Genomic DNA, 26,725 nt, shown 5'->3' on the forward strand with positions numbered 1-26,725 from the left:
TTCATAAAAACAAATTAACATATCCTATTAAAAGAAGAGGTCACAATACCCACAGGAAAAACTAACTTTAACTAAAACATCCTCAATACCTTACCTTTTGACGAAGGATGCAAAATCTGCTAAAAAAGCGTCCATAAATGAAACCAGTTTTGCGCTATCTCTCTCTCTCGCGCTCTCTCTGTTTCTCGGTTTTCACGTGCTTCATTGACTTTGAAATGAATCAACAACACTTAGCCAATTGAAAACCAGAAAACGCTCAGAAAACAAATCATAGCTCAATATCGCAAGCTTTTAGAAAAATTCCCACATTTTGCTTTCCTAGTATTTTTTTCCGATCAGCACCAATATTTCTTTCTTCTATGTTGATTATCAAATGTATACTGTATATTGCTATCTGGATAGAAACAAAGCGAATAAAATGCATCGATGATATTTTAAAAACTCGGATTTTATATTAATTGAACTCAAGATGCAAAAAACGTTTCTTTTGATAAATTGATACGCAGAGCGTGTGAGCATACCTTCATAATGAACGTACCACGGCAGGAAAAAGATAGAGCCCACCAAACAAACTTTTTATTTTCATGCCAAGTTTAATCTGCTTTCTTTGCTTTGAAATTAATTTTATGGGTATTATTTCTAAACAAAAATTTGAACTCCAAATTTGCATTAGGACAAAAAATTTACTGAAGACTAATTTGGTTTCTCTGTTAAAACCGTGTTCCTTTAATCTTCGGTAGCTCGTAAACATGATATTTAGAGGACTCTTAAGCGTATGTTTTTGCGTTTGTTAATCATGGCTTTTTAGCTCTCAGTAAACATGGTCCCTTATCATGTCTATCGTTTAATATATAGGAGGAGAATATGATAAATTTAGATGCTCTGATAGATCAGATATTTTCTTCTCTGCTCTAATTGTTATTTTGGGTGAACGAGAGTAGCGACCGTAGAGAATTAGATTGCCGCCATAACAATAGAAAACATCATAATAAAACGCAATCTAGGCCAACTATATTTTGATTTTTACAGTCCAAAAACTTGGCTTCTATTGGTGTGCTTTCGTTTTTATAGATGTTTTCGCACATTTTTCTCATGACCTTCGGCGTTTGAAACGGGATGAACCGGTACCTTTCGCCAGGCATTAGGTTCCAATAGAGTTAATCAGCTCTCTTTAGAGTTATTTTAGGTGACTAATGCACAGAAACTTTTGGGAGCGTCCATATTCAAGGTTAAAATGTCAATTTTTGAAGTTTTAGACAGCGAAATTATTATGTTCTCTTGATGCAAACTTAATTACAAATGGATTTTTTTGAAAAACTTGAAATTTTTGCAATATTTTAACTTTTATCGATCTTGAGGGGCAAACAGACAGTTTTCAAAACTTGCATATGAGTCAATAGAGAGCTTCTATTGACATCTAAACAGTTTTCAAGACTATCCGTAAGCAGTTTCGCGACTATCCGTAATTTTAGTCACTTCGAACTTAAATCATTTTGCAACAGACATAAAGAGACAGAGAAAGAGAGAATGACAGATAGAGAGAGAGAGAGAGAGAGAGAGAGAGAGAGATTAGGAGAGGGAGGAGAGAGAGAGAAAATGAATACTGTGAACAACGAAGAAATCAAAGAGGGAGTTAGGAGAGAGAGAGAGGGACGAAATTGGATTACGTAGAAATCAAATCAACCGTGATACAATCACTCTCAGGGTTTCAATCAAAAAATGTTCTAGAGTAATGGCGTAATATACTCGAGCACCATTTTTTCTTAAGAAGGACACAAACGTTTACAATAATTGCTTCAAAATCCGTTTGAGGGAACTCCAAAGCGAAAAAATACTCAGAAAAAGTTTGTGCAATAACTATTACTATGAACTGCCTTACTTAACCTTTAACTGTCTCCTCATTAGATTCTGACCCCGAAAGAAGCGTTCTAGCGAGGATTTTTAAACATATTGGAAAATATACTAATGAAAAGAGAAAAGATTAAGAACATCAAAAACAGAAAACAATGAGCTAAGTTTCAACTTTTTGATGGTTTTTCATAAAAACAAATTAACATATCCTATTAAAAGAAGAGGTCACAATACCCACAGGAAAAACTAACTTTAACTAAAACATCCTCAATACCTTACCTTTTGACGAAGGATGCAAAATCTGCTAAAAAAGCGTCCATAAATGAAACCAGTTTTGCGCTATCTCTCTCTCTCGCGCTCTCTCTGTTTCTCGGTTTTCACGTGCTTCATTGACTTTGAAATGAATCAACAACACTTAGCCAATTGAAAACCAGAAAACGCTCAGAAAACAAATCATAGCTCAATATCGCAAGCTTTTAGAAAAATTCCCACATTTTGCTTTCCTAGTATTTTTTTCCGATCAGCACCAATATTTCTTTCTTCTATGTTGATTATCAAATGTATACTGTATATTGCTATCTGGATAGAAACAAAGCGAATAAAATGCATCGATGATATTTTAAAAACTCGGATTTTATATTAATTGAACTCAAGATGCAAAAAACGTTTCTTTTGATAAATTGATACGCAGAGCGTGTGAGCATACCTTCATAATGAACGTACCACGGCAGGAAAAAGATAGAGCCCACCAAACAAACTTTTTATTTTCATGCCAAGTTTAATCTGCTTTCTTTGCTTTGAAATTAATTTTATGGGTATTATTTCTAAACAAAAATTTGAACTCCAAATTTGCATTAGGACAAAAAATTTACTGAAGACTAATTTGGTTTCTCTGTTAAAACCGTGTTCCTTTAATCTTCGGTAGCTCGTAAACATGATATTTAGAGGACTCTTAAGCGTATGTTTTTGCGTTTGTTAATCATGGCTTTTTAGCTCTCAGTAAACATGGTCCCTTATCATGTCTATCGTTTAATATATAGGAGGAGAATATGATAAATTTAGATGCTCTGATAGATCAGATATTTTCTTCTCTGCTCTAATTGTTATTTTGGGTGAACGAGAGTAGCGACCGTAGAGAATTAGATTGCCGCCATAACAATAGAAAACATCATAATAAAACGCAATCTAGGCCAACTATATTTTGATTTTTACAGTCCAAAAACTTGGCTTCTATTGGTGTGCTTTCGTTTTTATAGATGTTTTCGCACATTTTTCTCATGACCTTCGGCGTTTGAAACGGGATGAACCGGTACCTTTCGCCAGGCATTAGGTTCCAATAGAGTTAATCAGCTCTCTTTAGAGTTATTTTAGGTGACTAATGCACAGAAACTTTTGGGAGCGTCCATATTCAAGGTTAAAATGTCAATTTTTGAAGTTTTAGACAGCGAAATTATTATGTTCTCTTGATGCAAACTTAATTACAAATGGATTTTTTTGAAAAACTTGAAATTTTTGCAATATTTTAACTTTTATCGATCTTGAGGGGCAAACAGACAGTTTTCAAAACTTGCATATGAGTCAATAGAGAGCTTCTATTGACATCTAAACAGTTTTCAAGACTATCCGTAAGCAGTTTCGCGACTATCCGTAATTTTAGTCACTTCGAACTTAAATCATTTTGCAACAGACATAAAGAGACAGAGAAAGAGAGAATGACAGATAGAGAGAGAGAGAGAGAGAGAGAGAGAGAGAGATTAGGAGAGGGAGGAGAGAGAGAGAAAATGAATACTGTGAACAACGAAGAAATCAAAGAGGGAGTTAGGAGAGAGAGAGAGGGACGAAATTGGATTACGTAGAAATCAAATCAACCGTGATACAATCACTCTCAGGGTTTCAATCAAAAAATGTTCTAGAGTAATGGCGTAATATACTCGAGCACCATTTTTTCTTAAGAAGGACACAAACGTTTACAATAATTGCTTCAAAATCCGTTTGAGGGAACTCCAAAGCGAAAAAATACTCAGAAAAAGTTTGTGCAATAACTATTACTATGAACTGCCTTACTTAACCTTTAACTGTCTCCTCATTAGATTCTGACCCCGAAAGATGCGTTCTAGCGAGGATTTACAAACATTTTGGAAAATATACTAATGAAAAGAGAAACGATTAAAAACATCAAAAACAGAAAACAATGAGCTAAGTTTCAACTTTTTGATGGTTTTTCTTAAAAACAAATTAACATATCCTATTAAAAGAAGAGGTCACAATACCCACAGGAAAAACTAACTTTAACTAAAACATCCTCAATACCGTACCTTTTGACGAAGGATGCAAAATCTGCTAAAAACGCGTCCATAAATGAAACCAGTTTTGCGCTATCTCTCTCTCTCGCGCTCTCTCTGTTTCTCGGTTTTCACGTGCTTCATTGACTTTGAAATGAATCAACAACACTTAGCCAATTGAAAACCAGAAAACGCTCAGAAAGCAAATCATAGCTCAATATCGCAAGCTTTTAGAAAAATCCCCACATTTTGCTTTCCTAGTATTTTTTTCCGATCAGCACCAATATTTCTTTCTTCTATGTTGATTATCAAATGTATACTGTATATTGCTATCTGGATAGAAACAAAGCGAATAAAATGCATCGATGATATTTTAAAAACTCGGATTTTATATTAATTGAACTCAAGATGCAAAAAACGTTTCTTTTGATAAATTGATACACAGAGCGTGTGAGCATACCTTCATAATGAACGTACCACGGCAGGAAAAAGATAGAGCCCACCAAACAAACTTTTTATTTTCATGCCAAGTTTAATCTGCCTTCTTTGCTTTGAAATTAATTTTATGGGTATTATTTCTAAACAAAAATTTGAACTCCAAATTTGCATTAGGACAAAAAATTTACTGAAGACTAATTTGGTTTCTCTGTTAAAACCGTGTTCCTTTAAACTTCGGTAGCTCGTAAACATGATATTTAGAGGACCCTTAAGCGTATGTTTTTGAGTTTGTTAATCATGGCTTTTTAGCTCTCAGTAAACATGGTCCCTTATCATGTCTATCGTTTAATATATAGGAGGAGAATATGATAAATTTAGATGCTCTGATAGATCAGATATTTTCTTCTCTGCTCTAATTGTTATTTTGGGTTTTTTTAAAAAATGAACTCGATTTTTAAAATAAGTTCAAAACTTCATGAACTGAGCAATTCAATTGTTCACTCTCTAAATTTTGAGGGCACACTTATTCAAAAATGAGCAGTTGCCGAGCCGTGAATGACCAATTGATATTTACCATTTAAAAGGTGTGTGACTGAATAAAAAGCGAACGTCTTTATCAAACTTGCATAAATATTCTCGAATACCAAATAACGCGTTTCATTACTTCGTAACCCCGCGTGCTTTATTCAATGGTCCTCTTTTATTTTCTGTTCTGCTAGATGTTAAATAGAGATTATATCATCTAGTTTATAACCAAGAAGCCATTTTTTAATAGTTAACTCGTTCAAAACTCAAACGAAAGTATAAATCGCTGTATTTTTTTCGTCGTAATTGAGCACCGACTTCTGGCAGCTGAATAAAAGTACTCAACTGAAGCATGCCAGCTTATATAATTATGTTGGTTTTAACAAAAAATCATTACCAGCATTCACAAGTTGAGAGACTGTAGCTGAGAGAAAACTGATTAAAGCTGAACGAAGAAAATGAAAACTCTTCTTTTCGTGCTCGTTGTGATTACTGTTGTGCTATCTGACAGCCAAGGTATGTTGCTTCGCCAAAAATTACAACCACCTTCAATTCCAGAGCCCTTAAATGTTTACTTCACAGCAAAAAAGCTTTTTTGCTCCAATACAGCCTATAGGAATTCAGCTGGCATATAAAAGATAACGAATAGTTTCCTAATGACGACGCACGATTTAAAGCTTTAGAACCAAGAGCAGTAAATGTTTAGATAATAACGTTTTTTTTTTCAATTATAAGACACTAGCGTACTGATCAAACAGCGTGATTCCACACCTATTCGCCCCCCCCCCCCCTCAACCCTCTATCTCCCACAACTGTGCTATAACGAAGCCATAAAGGGATAAAGAGTAAAAATTTCTTCCATTTCGCAAAAGTATTACATTTATAGTATACGTGTACAATTTGATTTCAGCTAGGAGATCAAGACCCGATCTTCTACTTCAAAGGAGACACGAAACAGCGAAACGATCTCGAGAACATCTCAAAGATAAAAGGCAACTCGCCATAAATCCAGAAGCAAACGATGACACTCAGACGAAGGTTGACGACCTTTTCAACGACATCATGACAGACCTCGACGATCCAGCACTTGATTTGGATGAGGACGAACTCTTGGATTTCCTCGACAATCTTGACGACAACAAAGGCAAAGAGGATCCAAAAAGTAAGCCCGCGGCCAGTCCAAAACCTCAGGACGCTGACCCAGCAGCTGGACAAAAAATAGACAAAAGCAAAGACGACAAAAGCAAAGACGACAAAAGCAAAGGCGACAAAAGCAAAGACGACAAAAGCAAAGACGACAAAAGCAAAGACGACAAAAGCAAAGACGACAAAAGCAAAGAAGATCCAAAAAGTAAGCCCGCCGGTCCAAAACCTCAGGATACTAACCCAGCATTTGAACAAAAAACAGAAGACAATTGGATGTTGGATTGGTGGTTTGATACTATGGAACCAAACGACTGGATGAACAATGAGGAACCAACTGGTGGTGCCACAGGTCAAGAACTTGATGACCTCTGGGCTGATGTAGATGCAATGGTTGATGACTTTGATGGATCTACCGATGATGTGGAGGAACTTGGCAATGCTGTAGATGATATTCTGTTTGATGATGATGATAAGGAAGTAAAAGAAAAAATTGTGCCAGATAAAAGAACAGCGAAAAACAAGCGTCACTTAAGGCCGATGTGAATAGCACCACAGCGCTTCGGACTGGATAGTTAATAGTAAAATGGAGCTGGCTCATAACCAGTTTATCATAAAAGGCTTAGAAATAAATAATGAGAAGCTATGCAAAATGTTACTGTATATAGTGAGTTAGATGTAATTGTCAGTGTCCAAAATTCATAGATAAAATTTGGCGTCAATTTTTGTATCAACTTAATTGTTCCAAGATGAGGTGCATAGCAATATAGTATAGATAGACATCGACCTATGAAAAGACCATGCTCGACCAAAAAATAGGTATGGTTAGACTATGCTGCACCCAAACGAGCTGTGAAAAGACTTTTACCAGATTTTATTACCCGTATGGTTTTTTGCTTGACCCATGTTTTGCCACCCCGGACATTTGCTTGACCCAAAAAACTTAGATTGGAGTTTTGCTCGAACAGACTTGGGAGTCTTTTCATAGATTTTTTGAACAGGTCGAATCCATTGTCTAATCATGGGTCGAGCAAAAGTCTTCATTTTGCCCCAAAAATTTTAGGTGGATTCTCATTGCTCACAAGTGCTTATAAGGTAGTCAACATACATGCTCCTTTATCTTTTGCGATTCTGAAGAAACATCAGTCTGTCAAAAAAGTGAATTATAATTAAAAATGATTTTTTATTTTGGAAGGGAAAACAACAAAATAACGACACCGTTTAATCGTGGCTGGTGGTAAAAAAGGTCATCACAATCACATATGTTAATGCCCAGTATTAACTTCTCCATTATTTGTGTAAAGTGCCTGCCCTGTTTTGTTGATTTTGAATTACTTTGTAATGTTAAAAGGTTTTGAAAGGTCATGTAAAAGGAAAATGAGTGGTAACTTTTGATGTCATGAAACCAAACAAGTAAACCAAACAATTGAAACTAACAATAATGGGAATAAAAGAGACATGATACGACAAAGAAGGAAAGATAGACAACGTCGTGATCATATTGGCGCTTCAATGAATTCCACCAACAAATGAAGCAAGTTTACCTTCAGAACAAGGAAGTGGTCCTTCATCAATGTAATGGGAGTGCTACAACTGTTGCTACAACTGTTGGTAATTTTTTTGGTCAACGTCAACTCTGTGAGTACAAAATATTGAAAATAACAGTCGGGAAGTAGTCAAATGGTTTGCTCATATTCAAGGTCAGGAGGAAGCATCATTCTGAGAGTTGAAAGTGTATGAGCCGTTTTTTACGGTGAACTATAAAATAAGCTCGGGGCCTATTTTAAGTTGGTAGTGGGGTAAAAAAAACGAATTGACAGATAGCCAATTCGAATATTGGGTTGAGGAACTATATGCCAAATTGAAGACAGTTTTTTAGTTTAAATTTTCGAGAAAAAACTAGGGTACAAAAACAAAGTCCTATTGGTGACATAATATTGTAGTTGCTGTCATTTAACAAAAATAAGTTTCGAATTATTCGGGTCCTGTGAAGTTTTTATAAAGACTACAATACCAAGACGAGCATAGGTTTCTTTGGAACCAGCCATGCAACCCACTCCTACACCCAAGCTGCCATCGCCAGCTCCAGTAGGTTCCTCTTACTGACTTCATTGAAACTTAATCGTGTCAAAGCTCCATCAGCCGTGCGCCAACGCACTCCATCATCCCAGCCGCCATCGTCAACTCCAGTAGGCACCTCCTACTGACTTCATTGACACTTAGTCGTGCCATAGCTCCATCAACCGTGCGCCAACGCACTCCCACACCCCAGCTGCCATCGCCAGCTCCAGTAAGCACCTCCTACTGACTTCACTGACACTTAGTCATGTCATAGCTCCATCAGCCGTGCGCCAACGAATTCCATTACCCCAGCTGCCATCGCCAGCTCCAGTAGGCGCCTCCTACTGTCTTCATTGACACGTAGTCGTGTCATACCTCCAGCAGCCGTGCGCCAACGCACTCCATCATCCCAGCTGCCGTCACCAGCTCCAGTAGGCGCCTCCTACTGACTTCATTGACACTTAGTCGTGTCATAGCTCCATCGGCCGTGCACCAACGCATTCCACCACCCCAGCTGCCATCGCCAGCTCCAGTAGGCGCCTCCTACTGACTTCATTGACACTTAGTCGTGTCATAGCTCCATCATCCGAGCGCCAACGCACTCCATCACCGAGCTGCCATCGCCAGCTCCAGTAGGCGCCTCCTACTGACTTCATTGATACTTAGTCGTGTCCTAGCTCCATCAGCCGTGCGCCAACGCACTCCATCAAGCCAGCTGCCGTCGCCAGCTCCAGTAGGTGCCTCCTACTGACTTCATTGACACTTAGTTGTGTCATAGCTCCATCAGCCGTGCGCCAACGCACTCCATCACCCCAGCTGCCATCGCCAGCTCCAGCAGGTGCCTCTTACTGACTTCACTGACACTTAGTCGTGTCATAGCTCCATCAGCCGTGCGCCAACGCACTCCATCAACCCCGCTGCCATCGCCAGCTCCTGTAGGCGCGTCCTACTGACTTCATTGACACTTAGTCGTGTCATAGCTCCATCAGCCGTGCGCCAACGCACTCCATCACCCCAGCTGCCATCGCCAGCTCCAGTAGGCGCCTCCTACTGACTTCATTGACACTTAGTCGTGTCATAGCTCCATCAGCCGAGCGCCAACGCACTCCATCACCCAGCTGCCATCGCCAGCTCCAGTAGGCGCCTCCTACTGACTTCATTGACACTTAGTCGTGTCATAGCTCCATCGGCCGTGCACCAACGCACTCCACCACCCCAGCTGCCATCGCCAGCTCCAGTAGGCGCCTCCTACTGACTTCATTGACACTTAGTCGTGTCATAGCTCCATCAGCCGAGCGCCAACGCACTCCATCAACCCCGCTGCCATCGCCAGCTCCAGTAGGCACCTCCTACTGACTTCATTGACACTTAGTCGTGTCATAGCTCCATCGGCCGTGCACCAACGCACTCCGCCACCCCAGCTGCCATCGCCAGCTCCAGTAGGCGCCTCCTACTGACTTCATTGACACTTATTCGTGTCATAGCTCCATCAGCCGAGCGCCAACGCACTCCATCACCCAGCTGCCATCGCCAGCTCCAGTAGGCGCCTCCTACTGACTTCATTGATACTTAGTCGTGTCCTAGCTCCATCAGCCGTGCGCCAACGCACTCCATCAAGCCAGCTGCCGTCGCCAGCTCCAGTAGGTGCCTCCTACTGACTTCATTGACACTTAGTTGTGTCATAGCTCCATCAGCCGTGCGCCAACGCACTCCATCACCCCAGCTGCCGTCGCCAGCTCCAGTAGGTGCCTCCTACTGACTTCATTGACACTTAGTTGTGTCATAGCTCCATCCGCCGTGCGCCAACGCACTCCATCACCCCAGCTGCCATCGCCAGCTCCAGCAGGTGCCTCTTACTGACTTCACTGACACTTAGTCGTGTCATAGCTCCATCAGCCGTGCGCCAACGCACTCCATCAACCCCGCTGCCATCGCCAGCTCCAGTAGGCGCGTCCTACTGACTTCATTGACACTTAGTCGTGTCCTAGCTCCATCAGCCGTGCGCCAACGCACTCCATCACCCCAGCTGCCATCGCCAGCTCCAGTAGGCGCCTCCTACTGACTTCATTGATACTTAGTCGTGTCCTAGCTCCATCAGCCGTGCGCCAACGCACTCCATCAAGCCAGCTGCCGTCGCCAGCTCCAGTAGGTGCCTCCTACTGACTTCATTGACACTTAGTTGTGTCATAGCTCCATCAGCCGTGCGCCAACGCACTCCATCACCCCAGCTGCCATCGCCAGCTCTAGCAGGTGCCTCTTACTGACTTCACTGACACTTAGTCGTGTCATAGCTCCATCAGCCGTGCGCCAACGCACTCCATCAACCCCGCTGCCATCGCCAGCTCCAGTAGGCGCCTCCTACTGACTTCATTGACACTTAGTCGTGTCATAGCTCCATCGGCCGTGCACCAACGCACTCCACCACCCCAGCTGCCATCGCCAGCTCCAGTAGGCGCCTCCTACTGACTTCATTGACACTTAGTCGTGTCATAGCTCCATCGGCCGTGCACCAACGCACTCCACCACCCCAGCTGCCATCGCCAGCTCCAGTAGGCGCCTCCTACTGACTTCATTGACACTTAGTCGTGTCATAGCTCCATCAGCCGAGCGCCAACGCACTCCATCAACCCCGCTGCCATCGCCAGCTCCAGTAGGCGCCTCCTACTGACTTCATTGACACTTAGTCGTGTCATAGCTCCATCGGCCGTGCACCAACGCACTCCACCACCCCAGCTGACATCGCCAGCTCCAGTAGGCGCCTCCTACTGACTTCATTGATACTTAGTCGTGTCCTAGCTCCATCAGCCGTGCGCCAACGCACTCCATCAAGCCAGCTGCCGTCGCCAGCTCCAGTAGGTGCCTCCTACTGACTTCATTGACACTTAGTTGTGTCATAGCTCCATCAGCCGTGCGCCAACGCACTCCATCACCCCAGCTGCCGTCGCCAGCTCCAGTAGGTGCCTCCTACTGACTTCATTGACACTTAGTTGTGTCATAGCTCCATCAGCCGTGCGCCAACGCACTCCATCACCCCAGCTGCCATCGCCAGCTCCAGCAGGTGCCTCTTACTGACTTCACTGACACTTAGTCGTGTCATAGCTCCATCAGCCGTGCGCCAACGCACTCCATCAACCCCGCTGTCATCGCCAGCTCCAGTAGGCGCCTCCTACTGACTTCATTGACACTTAGTCGTGTCATAGCTCCATCGGCCGTGCACCAACGCACTCCACCACCCCAGCTGCCATCGCCAGCTCCAGTAGGCGCCTCCTACTGACTTCATTGACACTTAGTCCTGTCATAGCTCCATCAGCCGAGCGCCAACGCACTCCATCACCCAGCTGTCATCGCCAGCTCCAGTAGGCGCCTCCTACTGAATTCATTGATACTTAGTCGTGTCCTAGCTCCATCAGCCGTGCGCCAACGCACTCCATCAAGCCAGCTGCCGTCGCCAGCTCCAGTAGGTGCCTCCTACTGACTTCATTGACACTTAGTTGTGTCATAGCTCCATCAGCCGTGCGCCAACGCACTCCATCACCCCAGCTGCCATCGCCAGCTCCAGCAGGTGCCTCTTACTGACTTCACTGACACTTAGTCGTGTCATAGCTCCATCAGCCGTGCGCCAACGCACTCCATAAACCCCGCTGCCATCGCCAGCTCCAGTAGGCGCCTCCTACTGACTTCATTGACACTTAGTCGTGTCATAGCTCCATCAGCCGTGCGCCAACGCACTCCATCACCCCAGCTGCCATCGCCAGCTCCAGCAGGTGCCTCCTACTGACTTCACTGACACTTAGTCGTGTCATAGCTCCATCAGCCGTGCGCCAAAGCACTACATCAACCCAGCTGCCATCTCCAGCTCCCGTAGGCGGGTCCTACAGACTTCACTGACACTTAGTCGTGCCATAGCTCTATCAGCCGGGCCCCAACGCACTCCATTACCCCCGCTGTCATCGCCAGCTCCAGTAGGCGCCTCCTACTGACTTCATTGACACTTAGTCGTGTCATAGCTCCATCAGCCGTGCGCCAACGCACTCCACTACCCCAGCTGCCATCGCTAGCTCCAGTAGGTGCCTCTTACTGACTTCATTGAAACTTAATCGTGTCAAATCTCCATCAGCCGTGCGCCAACGCACTCCATCACCCCAGCTGCCATCGTCAAATCCAGTAGGCACCTCCTACTGACTTCATCGATACTTAGTCGTGTCATAGCTCCATCAGCCGTGCGCCAACGCACTCCCACACCCCAGCTGCCATCGCCAGCTCCAGTAAGCGCCTCCTACTGACTTCACTGAAACTTAGTCATGTCATAGCTCCATCAGCCGTGCGCCAACGCACTCCACTACCCCAGCTGCCATCGCCAGCTCCAGTAGGCGCCTCCTACTGACTTCATTGACACTTAGTCGTGTCATAGCTCCATCGGCCGTGCGCCAACGCACTCCATCGCCCCAGCTGCCATCGCCAACTCCAGTAGGCGCCTCCTACTGACTTCATTGACACTTAGTCGTGTCATAGCTCCATCAGCCGTGCGCCAACGCACTCCATCACCCCAGCTGCCATCCCCGGCTCCAGTCGGTGCCTCCTACTGACATCATTGATACTTAGTCGTATCATAGCTCCATCAGCTGTGCGCCAACGCACTCCATCAACCCCGCTGCCATCGCCAGCTCCAGTAGCCACCTCCTACTGACTTCATTGACACTTAGTCGTGCCATAGCTCCATCAGCTGTGCGCCAACGCACTCCATCACCCCAGCTGCCATCGCCAGCTCCATTAGGCGCCTCCTACTAAATTCAATGATATTTAGTCGTGTCATAGCTCCATCAGCCGTGCGCCAGCGCACTCCATCACCCCAGCTGCCATCGCCAGCTCCAGTAGGTACTTCCTACTGACTTCATTGACACTTAGTTGTGTCATAGCTCCATCAGCCGTGCGCCAACGCACTCCATCACCCCAGCTGCCATCGCCAGCTCCAGTAGGTGCCTCCTACTGACTTTATTGACATTTAGTTGTGTCATAGCTCCATCAGCCGTGCGTCAACGCACTCCATCACCCCAGCTGCCATCGCCAGCTCCAGTCGGCGCCTCCTACTGACATCATTGATACTTAGTCGTATCATAGCTCCATCAGCCGTGCGCCAACGCACTCCATCAACCCCGCTGCCATCGCCAGCTCCAGTAGGTGCCTCCTACTGACTTCATTGACACTTAGTCGTGCCATAGCTCTATCAGCCGTGCGCCAACGCACTCCATTACCCCCGCTGTCATCGCCAGCTCCAGTAGGCGCCTCCTACTGACTTCATTGACACTTAGTCGTGCCATAGCTCCATCAGCCGTGCGCCAACGCACTCCATCGCCCCAGTTTCCATCACCAGCTCCATTAGGCGCCTCCTACTAAATTCAATAATATTTAGTCGTGTCATGGCTCCATCAGCCGTGCGCCAACGCACTCCATCACCCCAGCTGCCACCGCCAGCTCCAGTAGGTGCCTCCTACTGACTTCATTGACACTTAGTTGTGTCATAGCTCCATCAATCGTGCGCCAACGCACTCCATCGCCCCAGTTTCCATCGCCAGCTCCATTAGGCGCCTCCTACTAAATTCAATGATTTTTAGTCGTGTCATAGCTCCATCAGCCGTGCGCCAACGCACTCCATCACCCCAGCTGCCATCGCCAGCTCCAGTAGGTGCCTCCTACTGACTTCATTGACACTTAGTTGGGTCATAGCTCCATCAGCCGTGCGCCAACGCACTCCATCACCCCAGCTGCCATCGCCAGCTCCAGTCGGCGCCTCCTACTGACATCATTGATACTTAGTCGTATCATAGCTCCATCAGCCGTGCGCCAACGCACTCCATCAACCCCGCTGCCATCGCCAGCTCCAGTAGGTGCCTCCTACTGATTTCATTGACACTTAGTCGTGCCAGAGCTCTATCAGCCGTGCGCCTACGCACTCCATTACCCCCCTGTCATCGCCAGCTCCAGTAGGCGCCTCCTACTGACTTCATTGACACTTAGTCGTGCCATAGCTCCATCAGCCGTGCGCCAACGCACTCCATCGCCCTAGTTTCGATCGCCAGCTCCATTAGGCGCCTCCTACTAAATTCAATGATATTTAGTCGTGTCATAGCTCGATCAGCCGTGCGCCAACGCACTCCATCACCCCAGCTGCCATCGCCAGCTCCAGTAGGTGCCTCCTACTGACTTCATTGACACTTAGTTGTGTCATAGCTCCATCAGCCGTGCGCCAACGCTTTCCATCGCCCCAGTTTCCATCGCCAGCTCCATTAGGCGCCTTCTACTAAATTCAATGATATTTAGTCGTGTCATAGCTCCATCAGCCGTGCGCCATCGCACTCCATCACCCCAGCTGCCATCGCCAGGTCCAGTAGGTGTCTCCTCTTGACTTCATTGACACTTAGTCATGTCATAGCTCCATCAGCTGTGCGCCAACGCACTCCATCACCCCAGCTGCCATCGTCAAATCCAGTAGGCACCTCCTACTGACTTCATTGATACTTAGTCATGTCATAGCTCCATCAACCGTGCGCCAACGCACTCCATCAACCCCGCTGCCATCGCCAGCTCCAGTAGGTGCCTCCTACTGACTTCATTGACACTTAGTCATGCCATAGCTCCACCAGCCGTGCGCCAACGCGCTCCATCGCCCCAGTTTCCATCGCCAGCTCCATTAGGCGCCTCCTACTAAATTCAATGATATTTAGTCGTGTCATAGCTTGATCAGCCGTGCGCCAACGCACCCCGTCACCCCAGCTGCCATCGCCAGCTCCAGTAGGTGCCTCCTACTGACTTCATTGACACTTAGTTGTGTCATAGCTCCATCAGCCGTGCGCCAACGCACTCCATCGCCCCAGTTTCCATCGCCAGCTCCAGTAGGCGCCTCCTACTGACTTCATTGACTTTCAGTCGTGCCATAGCTCCACCAGCCGTGCGCCAACGCACTCCATCACCCCAGCTGCCATCGCCAGCTCCAGTAGGTGTCTGCTACTGACTTCATTGACACTTAGTCATGTCATAGCTCCATCAGCTGTGCGCCAATTCACTCCATTACCCCAGCTGCCATCGCCAGCTCCAGTAGGCGCCTGCTACTGACTTCATTGACACCTATTCGTGTCATAGCTCCATCAACCGTGCGCCAACGCACTCCATCACCACAGCTGCCATCGCCAGCTCCATTAGGTGCCTCCTCCTGACTTCATTGACACGTAGTCGTGTCATAGCTCCATCAGCCGTGCGCCAATTCACTCCATTACCCCAGCTGCCATCGCCAGCTCCAGTAGGCGCCTCCTACTGACTTCATTGACACTTAGTCGTGTCATAGCTCCATCAACCGTGCGCCAACGCACTCCATCACCACAGCTGCCATCGCCAGCTCCATTAGGTGCCTCCTCCTGACTTCATTGACACGTAGTCGTGTCATAGCTCCATCAGCCGTGCGCCAACGCACTCCATCGCCCGGTTTCCATCGCCAGCTCCATTAGGCGCCTCCTACTAAAATCAATGATATTTAGTCGTGTCATAGCTCCATCAGCCGTGCGCCAACGCACTCCATCACCCCAGCTGCCATTGCCAGCTGCAGTAGGTGCCTCCTACTGACTTCATTGACATTTAGTTGTGTCATAGCTCCATCAGCCGTGCGCCAACGCACTCCATCAACCCAGTTTCTATCGCCAGCTCCATTAGGCGCCTCCTACTAAATTCAAGGATATTTAGTCGTGTCATAGCTCCATCAGCAGTGTGCCAACGCACTCCATCACCCCAGCTGCCATCGCCAGCTCCAGTAGGTGCCTCCTACTGACTTCATTGACACTTAGTCATGTCATAGCTCCATCAGCCGTGCGCCAACGCACTCCATTACCCCAGCTGCCATCGCCAGCTCCAGTAGGCGCCTTCTACTGACTTCATTGACACTTAGTCGTGTCATAGCTCCATCAACCGTGCGCCAACGCACTCCATCACCACAGTTGCCATCGCCAGCTCCATTAGGTGCCTCCTCCTGACTTCATTGACACGTAGTCGTGTCATACCTCCAGCAGCCGTGCGCCAACGCACTCCATCATCCCAGCTGCCATCGCCAGCTCCAGTAGGTACCTCCTACCATATTCATTCACATTTAGACGTGCCACTGCTCATAATATTTGCACTCACACATATCATCTGTAAGTGCATATTCCTATAGCTACATACCACCAATTAGCTCGATACTCAGAAGCGTTAAACAGGAAAATGAAAGGACGAAAACAGTCAGTCGCGGGCACTATACGGCTCTTCTGTAGAAGGCTAAATACGGTCAAGGAATTGAAAAATGAGATGGAGGCTCAAATAAGTAATAACACTGAAACAGACATTGTTTCTTTAACGCATGAAGAGTTTAAACGTCTTATGGGAGAAATCAAAAATATAGTTGATGAGTTAACGGAATCAGACACTCAGGACGCTGAAGGTCCTCTGGCAGAAGCTGATCAACTCATTCGATTGAAGATGGAAGTGGCCCAAAAAGTGAAGAGACACGAAATGCTCCGCTGAACTCTTACTTCGCGTCCAAACGCTGCAGCCTCTACTCAAAGCAATCGAACAACAGCCTCAACAGTAGTTGAGACAAAGGCAAGAAATTCAAGGGAGCTCACCAATAGTGAGACAACTAGAATCCATATCAGTGAGCTAATCGATGACGAACCGTCAAATACTGAATCATATTTAGCTGAAAGTCGCGAAAATTCTACAGATCAAATTTCAATAACAGCTCTAAATCAGCAGGAAAATTCCGAGCCAGTCTTCAATAGTAGACTACACGAACAAAATGTTACTCCATACATAGTTTTACAGAGCCCTGCTTCACAGCGAACTGTAATAACCAGTACAAATGTCAACCAGGACGCAACACTACAGAGATCTCTTGAGAATGGACCACATTGCTTTTCTGAAAACACAATAAACATCCACAATTTGCCAACATGCATTGCAAGTTTTGTTCATGGACCTGACACAGTTTAAAGTACTATGTTACACCCCCAACAAGGTTCAGTTGCTTGTTCGTCGAGACCTTACGATAACCCTACATCATGGTCAATGTCATCATCATGTAATCAATGGCCTACAGCATTCGCCTCCTCGGCAACCAGCAGTTAATATGTTTAAGCACCTGTTAACTACGGACTACCAGATTCTGTGTCTCAGCAAAACCATCTGGTCTTTGCAAGTCAATTCCCAACTACATTAAGTTGGAATTCTAATAAAGATCAAGGTCAATTTAATTACCGGTTTCGAAATGCGCATCGGACTGTAAAGCTGCCTGACATTCTCATACGAAAGTGTCATGGTGATCCTTTGAAATGGAACGAATGGAGCAACATATTCACATCTACAATACATAACAACCCTGATATAATAAATACTGAATGGATGAGCTACTTGCAACCTTTTGTCATCGGGCCTGACATGGAATATATATCAGGTTTTCCGTGCAATCCAAATTTTTACAGTGATGCACTAAACGAAATAAATAGACACTTTGGAAATCCCCAGAATGTGGTTTCTGAAATTACTCAAGAACTAGAAGCCTGGCAGCGTCCCCAAGCCAATGTTCATAGAGCTCCAATTAGCAATGCAGCACTCCTGCGGATAATAGTTCAAACATTTCTAGCCTATGGCTTCAACGCTGACTTGAGTGCTACATATCTACTGAAATTAGCACGCGATAAACTCCCAAATTCGCTCAAAATGAAATGGAGTGAGCACACCATTGACAACAATATTCAAAATCCAGGACTTTTGGAGTTCTCGAATGGATGGACCGACACTCTCGCGCCTGTGAACAATTGCAGGAAACCAGTCCACAAAACAACAACAACAACAATGGATTTCAAGGAAACATTCGAAGAAACAATCCTACGGTTTCTAACAGCACACAAAGGAATCAATTCTCATCTAACGGGTACAGCAACTCCAACAATCAACATAGACCCAATGATCGAAGAAATAAGCAAAAGTCATTTCGGACAAGCAATAACTTCAGCAGAAAACAAAATATTAAAAATCAACAACCTGGATTTTCAGGGAATCACAACCCGAATGCAGGGAAAAACGCATCAAACGCCAAAAAAATTGTCAAATCGAAATGCCTCCTTGATCAACAAGAGCATTATGTAGGTCGATGCCAACAGTTCAATAAATTTGATGTAGCTATACAAAACTTGGAAGTCAAAAAACACTCACTCTGCTTTAACTGCTTGAACCCAAGCCACTCTGCTAAAGAATGCGCATCAAAAGTCGTTTGCCGTCATTGTAATGAAAAGCATCATAGTTAGTTGCATGACCCGACAAACAAGAGAGAACCGAGACAACAAACTTAACAGATGTCGAACTCCCGCTGTGCAAACCGTTGAACAAAAAAATGAATAGTACAGTTGATACACCAACCTACAACCCTGGCTTTACAGCAAAAACTCGCAATCAGCTGGAAGTCATTCCGGTAACACTTTTTGGCGAAGACAACGAAAAAGTGGAATGCTACGCCATAATAGACAACGGCAGTACAATCTCTCATGTACTTGATACAACTGCAAGCGGTATCAATGCCCCAAAGGCATTTCAGTTTGATTTGACTGTCATGCACGCCTTTGACCAATCAGCTGTCAATGCGAGTTTGGTCCACCTTGATATTGGTAGGTATAATGATGATGAACCACTCATCAGATTAAACTATGTGGATTAAATTAACAACTGGAAACTTAGCGACGCACCAGTGCACTAATTAAATGACACTTGCGCAACCTACTCTCATTTGCAGCATATCAAATTTCCAAATCTGGGCAACAACAAAATTCAGCTTTTGTTAGGAGTTGATGCGACACAGTTCATTCTTGAATGAAAATTTCTTCAAGGACCGACCGGAACTCCTTTCGCTATCAGAAACCTTTTAGGCTGGACAATAACGGGACCAATGAAACGCAAAGCAGAGGAAACATATCACGCGGAAACATAGGAAACATATCACTTTCTGTCACATAGCTACAGACCATTCGATAAAGTTCTGACATGCTCAACATTTCATGACGAGAAACCGCTGTGCGACTATGTAACCAGTTTTTGGAAAATAGACAACACCGGTACTGCACCAGAAGAACCCAAAAACTTTTCAAAAGACAGCGAATTAGCTCTGGACGTTTTCGAGAAGACAATTCGTCACAACGGTACCAGATATGAAATTGCTCTTTTGTGGAAGAATAACGTCCAAATACAAAACAATTATCCAGCAGCGAAAGCCCAACTAAGCAGCCTGCAACGTCAGCTCTCCAAAGATCATCAGTTGAGTGTTCTATACGATGCAACCCTGCCAACTGACATCGAGAAAGGTTACGTAAAGCCAGTGGTCTTTGAGAATCCGCAGCCAGAAAGAATATGGTACCTCCCTCACCATCCGGTTTTTAACCCCAACAAACCAGGAAAAGTAAGACGAGTAGCCAATGCCGCCTCAATTTTCAAAGGCCAATCGTTAAACACAAATTTAGTGTCTGGACCCGATCTGATAAACATTTTGATTGGTATCTTACTTCACTTCCGCGAAAAACCAATAGCCGTATTGGCTGATATAGAGGCTATGTTTATGCAAATTGCCTTAATCTCTGAAGATCAATCTTGTCTCCGTTTCTTGTGGCCAACTGATCAAACTATCAGGCAGTATCAGTACACAAGGCTTATATTCAGTGCACGTTGTTCACCAGCAACTGCAATTTTTGTCTTACAACGCACTGCTCAAGACTTTGCCTCAAGACAGGAAATTATTGATCTTGTCAACAAAAGTTTTTATATGGATGATTTCGTTCATTCCTTCCAAAGCACTGGAGAAGCTCAGTTGTGTGTCTCTGATCTAAAGTCGACTCTCCAGAAGAGTGGCTTCAATTTAACAAAGTTTGTAACCAACGAGCCGAATGCTTTAAAAATGCTACAATCTGAACACATCGAAAGTGAAACTGAAGGCTATCGAGTTCTTGGACTGCGGTGGAACTCCCTGAGTGATACAATTTTTCAAAAAAAAATGGTCGAAAATAGATCAAGACGCTTCCCAGTACACTTTGCGCAAACTGTTGTCCTTAACCGCTTGCTTGTTTGACAAACTGGGGATAATAGCTCCCATAGTAATCACAATGAAAACAATCTTGCAAGATACGTGGAAGAAGGCCTATCATGGGACGACCTGCTTTCTTCGTCAAAACGGCAACAAATCCAGGACTAAATTGACAAATATCTAGATTAACCACAGATTCAAATGCCACGCAGCTTCTCACATTTGGATATCAATAGTGGCAGCAATCAGCTACATGTGTTTTGTGCGCATCACAGTTAGCATACGGTGCCGTTATATACATTAAAACGTCAAATGACAAAAAAAACTTCCTCCGACTTTGTCATTGGGCGCGCTAAGGTCGCACCCCTAAAGCAATTAAACATTCCAAAATTGGAATTACAAGCAGCTGTCTTAGGGTGTCGTCTTTGGCAATTCGTCACTCAGCACTTATCTGTTCCAATCAAAGAGACAATCTTCTGGAGTGATTGTACTGGGCTGGATAAATTCACGAGAAAAAATTAAGACGTTCATCGCCAACCGCGTTCAGGAGATTAGAAACGTTACGGGCACCAGCTGTTGGCTACACATACTTGGTAAAATAAATCCTGCCGATCACATATCTAGAGGAATTTTACCAGAAGACGTTAACTCCTTGTGGTTGTCGCCGCCAGAGTTTCTGAAACACCCTGAGAAAAATTGGAATTCTTTCTTGGCTCCTCAAGAAGTAACGCACTCGATGCAACAGACTTCAGCACTGGAACCTGTCTTCAACATTGAGAACTTTTCAAAATGGACCAGACTTTTGAGAGCAACAGCCCGAGTTTTCTTGTTCAGGGATAACCTAAAGACGAAAGAACGCAGAGCACTAGCCTTGGAAGACATTGATAAAGCCAGAAGTCACCTCTTTCAAGTTTCACAGCTCAACTCGTTTTCGGGAACTGTTAAGGATCTGATGAACGGAAAAGATCTGCAGAAGAAAGACCGACTGTTGTGCTTATCACCTTTTGTGAAAGATTTCATTTTACGCGTCGGTGGAAGGACAAAAAGAAGCTCTGTGCCCTTCGGGGCAAAGCACCCGATAATACTGGACTCAAAAGAGGCAAATGTAAAACTCTTTATTCAGAAGTGTCAAGAAATTTGCATGCATCTCGGCGTAGAATATACCAGGAACTACATCCAACAAAGATGTCATATCATTGGAGTTCGCGAAAGCCTCAGAAGCCTTGCTTTCAAATGCTTCGAGTGTCGAAGGTTTCAAGCAGTAGGCCTCCAGCCACCAATGGCTGACCTCCCAGAAGTTAGGTTTCAAGACAGTTCATTGCCCGCAGTTTTCAGAAACGTGGGATTGGATTATCTTGGACTATTTGCAGTAATGCAAAGAGACAAAGAAGTAAAGACATACATCTGCCTCTTTACGTGCCTCGTCACGCGAGCCATTCATCTGGAAATAGCAGAAGACTTGTCAACCGACAAATGCATCACAGCAATCAGACGATTTATCTCAAGACGTGGCCAGCCACGGGTTTTGATGTCTGACAATGCGACAAACTTCTTGGGATCCCGTGAGCAATTACGACGAAAGCCGCTTCAACTGGACCACGATTTCATCCGACACATTCTTCTCAACCAGTCCATAGAATAGAGACTTAACCCACCTTCTGCACCTCATTTAGGTGGCGTGTGGGAGAGACTCGTCCAAATAGTTAAACGAGTTCTCCTGATCAATCTTAGCTCCGCAAAATTGACACCTGATGTCTTTTCAACCATTGTCAAGGAAGCGGAATGTCTTGTTAATTCCAGGCCCTTGACTCACGTGAGCGATAACAAGGACGACGATCCTCTCACGCCTAATCATTACCTCTTGTGACGACCCTTTGCGAATGTGCCAACACTTCTCTTTCAAGAGTCAGCCAGTCTGAAGTCGATATCATGGACCCAAGTCAAACAGCGCCTGCAACAGATCTGGAAACGGCTGCTTCAAGAGTACGTCCCCACGCTGAATTAGAGACGAAAGTGGACTTCAAAAGAAGCTGCTCTGGAAGTCGGCGATGTTGTTTTTTCTGCTGGAGGAGCGGAGCCCCAGGGGAATCTGGCCACTAGGACGTGTCACCAGGATTTTCACCGGACCCGACAAAACAGCTATGTCTTGCGAATTAAAAACAGCTTTAGATTCTTTAACCAGACCAGCCGTTAAGCTGCAACATGTGCACCACAAAATACCGTAAGGTTAGGGTTAGGTTTTTGGGCCCCGAGGATGTTAATGCCCAGTATTAACTTCTCCATTAATTTGTGTAAAGTTCCTGCCCTGTTTTGTTGATTCTGAATCACTTTGTAATGTTATAAGGTTCTGAAAGGTCATGTAAAAGGAAAATGAGTTGTAACTTTTGATGTCATGAAACCAAACAAGTAAACCAAACAATTGAAACTTACAATAATGGGAATAAAAGAGACATGATACGACAAAGAAGGAAGGATAGAGAACGTCGTGATCAACATATGGGCAACCAACTCTCAATCAATCAAGTAGTGTGTTTTTATAGTCAAGCTCCGATGATTGCTTTATCTTAAGAATCGCAAATTTTTTTAAGACCTTTTCTAAATGTTTTAAGTTGAACTACAGCGGTGCAATGCTGTTTCATCTTGCTCCACTGCTGCTTCTATATGGGGGCAGCTAACGAAAGAAAATTTATTCCAAATTTGCAGAAAACAGACATGAAAAAAAACTTCTGCTCAACCCATGAAAAGACCATCCTCGACCCAAAAGGCCCATGAAAAGATCATGCTTGACACAAAAAGTCCAAAGAAAAACTTCTGCTCGAACCATGAAAAGACCATGCTCAACCACATATTCCTACAAAAGAAATTTTTTGCTCGACGTATGAAATGATTTTTGACCTATGATCAACATTGAACCCGTACTAGTCTATTTGGGTATTTTCATAAGTCTAGGTCTACAATAGGGAGCCCAAGAGAGCTCTGATAAGGAGTTTGGTCGAGCATGGAGGGTTAATTACATAACCAATTCCATAGCTCAGACCTCAGCCTATGAAAATAGAAGAAAAGACTAGCAGATAAAAAAAATGACTAAACTTCTACAGTCCATGATTAGTTCTGGTCCCCCCAACTCCCCTCAAATCTGTTTGCATATCACGGTTAAGTGTTTCATATCAAAACGAAAGTTACTTGAGTGGCCATTGAGAGCTTTACGAGCGATCCAGCAGTCAGGAATAGATCATCGTGGGCGGCTTCACACATTTTTCGAGGCACGTCTTTAGTGTCTAGACATAAGCCACCCAAAACCCATTGCTCAGGAAGCATTCTTCCCTTATTGTTTTGACCTACCTTGTTGGAGGTGCGGGGGGGGGGGGAGAAATATATGTTCAACTGGTTTTTTTGTTGATAATTTGGAAGATTGAGACATTTACCTATAGAGCTTGAGTGGTATCATTAGGAAGCCAGGCACGGGTAGAAAATCAGAGAAACATTTTTTCTGAATTTTGATTTTTGAGAGGAGTTATCGAGGTTGATATTTCTGAACACTTGCCTTAATTCCGTTGTTTTGTTCATTGTCTTTGTTTTCTAAAGTATTAATGGTTTGATCTTCAAAGATAGAAGAGAGTTGCTGAGCTGTTTGAACCGCCTTTTCTGGATAAATTTTGAAAACCCTGATTTTCTAAGAAAAATTGGCACAAATTATGCTTATTCTCCCAAATTTTTCCAAAAATATCAAAGAATAGAGCTAAAAACTGCAGATAAAATCTTGAACAATTCCGATGAGGGCCATTTTTACTTTGACTTCCTAGAAGAGTGTTCTCAAAATTAAATTGGCAGTTTTTCGCTTAGCCGAATTATGCGTTGCTCCGCTCTGTCAATTGGTAGCTTAGTCCTTTTAATAGATGATCTTTCTTTTATTTGAGACAAAAATCTCTAACTTCAGTTTAAATAACTCCTCTCAATAAATTGAGTATTTTTCCTGGAAAACATCAGTTAAAAATTGAATTTTATCGGTTTATCAATCTTATTTCAGTCAAGTTGAAGCTTAGTCTCATTAATTTTGGTCTCGACATTTCTTCGGCTGAAAAAAAATTAATCTGTTTAAAGGTCTTTGTTTTATTTAATGGTTTCATGATTGGCATACTAACAATGTTTATGTCGACTCGTGTACCCGATGACAACGAACTTCATGAAGACTCCAGTATTGTTGACAAAAACCAACTGAATCAGCTGAATTAATGTTTTCGCATAGATTTTTTGGCTCCAGTACGGAATTTTCAAAACTCTGCTATGGCATGGTCTTCTCATATGGCTCGACTAGAGTAGTGTGCTCTTTTCGGTCGTGAAAAACTTTAGTAAAAAACGTTTGGACCGATCACTTATAAAACTTACAAGAGCAACGAATAAAATCAAACACAATCATTGGAAAATACCCGGCAGATAAAATAAGCAGCAAAACGCTTGTAGAACTTTGTATATTGTCGTTAGATGGCTTCAGCCGGAGACTGGCTAGCCCATCAAAATAACAAAATATTTGTTCGGTGGTCTTCCTACTTGTTAAGAGCGTACAGCTTTGTTTCTAAAAAGTTGCTCTCTCCACGGCTTCAAAAGTGCGTTTCGGAAAAATGATTTAATGATCAATAAATATAATACCAGCAATTAGCGAAGTTATAGCCTGAAACAGATGATTTCAAAACTCCAAAGGTACATTTTCCACCAAAACAATTTGCTGGCAAAAAATCCAAACCAGTTCTACCAACCTAACCTCAACCACCAATTTTGCTTTGAAATTAGATTCATTCACTAGAACTTCGCAACTATGTTCTTCCAACAAGAGCTCACTAGATAACTACGAATTCTCTCAGAGGCATCTGATCCGCTCAAGCATTCTCTCTCTTCTCTCCCTCTGTCCATTTTGTGTCCTAAGGGTACTCCACTTCGTCAGTTTTATCAGCAAGAAGTAACGCGTCGCTTCTTTTACATTTCTACTTGACTTATAAACACCAGAGCGGGCGTACAAGGTTGCTCACAAAATTATGCACATCTTAGCTATACGTTTGCTGAGGATGACCAGAGCTCCGTGGACAAACTGTTTTGTTAATTTCAAGTTTTAGCAAAACTGTTTTATGTTTACCGTTTTTAAGCAAGTACATGCTCTACCATGTTCAGGTCTGCTAGTCCGTAGAATGGCGCAATACCCGTTTTTGAACGTTATTTCTTAAAACATCCTACAGAGAACAAGGAAAAAGAACCTATGAACTACTTTGCGTTATTTGCCGGGTTTTGAGCATCGTTAACACTTGAGTATTATAATGCAGCCTAGTTTGAATCTTTATAATTTGAGCTGATTTTAATTGACAGCAATGCTTACGTTAAAACTTTTTGTCTTCAATCGAATGTTAAAAAACTTCCATTAACCGATTCCTTCTTGTTCATTTAGAAGCGGCAACTAACAGCATTCACTTACCAAAACTGACTCACCTTTTTTCCCAAAAAGTACTTATTGGTTCAAGGCACAAAGAGCTCAATTATGAGGTAACTCTGACGCTAGGAAGTAATATTTTGAATTTGTTAGGGATGTAGCTGACGCTTATTTTTGAAACTATTGAGTTTGTCTCTCTGTCAACTCTCTTACAAACAGCCCTTATTTGCTTCTCTACCTTTAAATTGGGTCTTGAAAAGAATTCTAACCAATAATTATTCCTTTCATCTTATTCATCAAACTAACTTCATAACTCACTATTTCTTTTAAATTTAGGCCAAACATTTTGGTCAAAAGAATGTCCACAAACTTCAAAGCTAGAACCTATTGCTAAAATCGCTTCTCACCAATATAATTCCACAAGACTGCCGACCAAGTTGTTTTTCCTTAGCTTAAATTTCATAGAGAATCTTTGACTTTTCCCAAAATTTTATTCTATATTACACGTCAAGAATGCAATTTGATTATGAGAACTCAAACCAGCTTCTGAATAATTGGTTCCTAATTTTTTAATCCCCAGTTGTCCTACCATAGTATCGAACACCAATGTTTTCCATTCCGTTTTTTTCTCCAAATTTTCAAGAATGTCTTCTCAACCGCTATTTTGCACTTTTAAAGGCTGTTGTCAAAACCATCAAGTTTTCTTTATTACCTAGAAGCCAAAACCTTGCAGAAATAGACCAAAGCATCAGGGTTTATTACTCAGATCGCTGCATCGACCAAACTTGAAACAAAACAACTAGTTAACATATTTTGCTCTCGTACAGTCTTTTCGCTCTTTTCTCGAAAAGATTTATTTCTATCCCTGTTGATGTTAATCAATAGCTGGCAACTATTTCTAATTTCTTGAAAAAACCAAAAATG

The 26,725-nt window shown here is 43.6% G+C and overlaps 2 protein-coding genes across 4 annotated transcripts in view; one reads left to right on the top strand and one right to left on the bottom strand.

The window, feature by feature from the left end:
- Nucleotides 1-26,725, bottom strand: part of LOC142358300 (bridge-like lipid transfer protein family member 3B) — a 381,846-nt gene that overhangs the window by 213,776 nt on the left and 141,345 nt on the right. The gene's annotated exons all lie outside the window — the stretch shown is intronic.
- On the top strand, nucleotides 5,478-6,961 carry LOC142335199 (uncharacterized). The gene is made up of 2 exons (XM_075383584.1): nucleotides 5,478-5,612; nucleotides 6,007-6,961. Exons 1-2 carry the CDS (start codon nucleotides 5,555-5,557, stop codon nucleotides 6,783-6,785), a joined length of 837 nt encoding a protein of 278 aa, XP_075239699.1. The 5' UTR covers nucleotides 5,478-5,554; the 3' UTR covers nucleotides 6,786-6,961.

The sequence above is a fragment of the Convolutriloba macropyga genome, chromosome 2, assembly GCF_964194025.1.
Source record: "Convolutriloba macropyga chromosome 2, txConMacr16.3, whole genome shotgun sequence".
In the NCBI taxonomy this organism is placed as follows: domain Eukaryota; kingdom Metazoa; phylum Xenacoelomorpha; order Acoela; family Convolutidae; genus Convolutriloba; species Convolutriloba macropyga.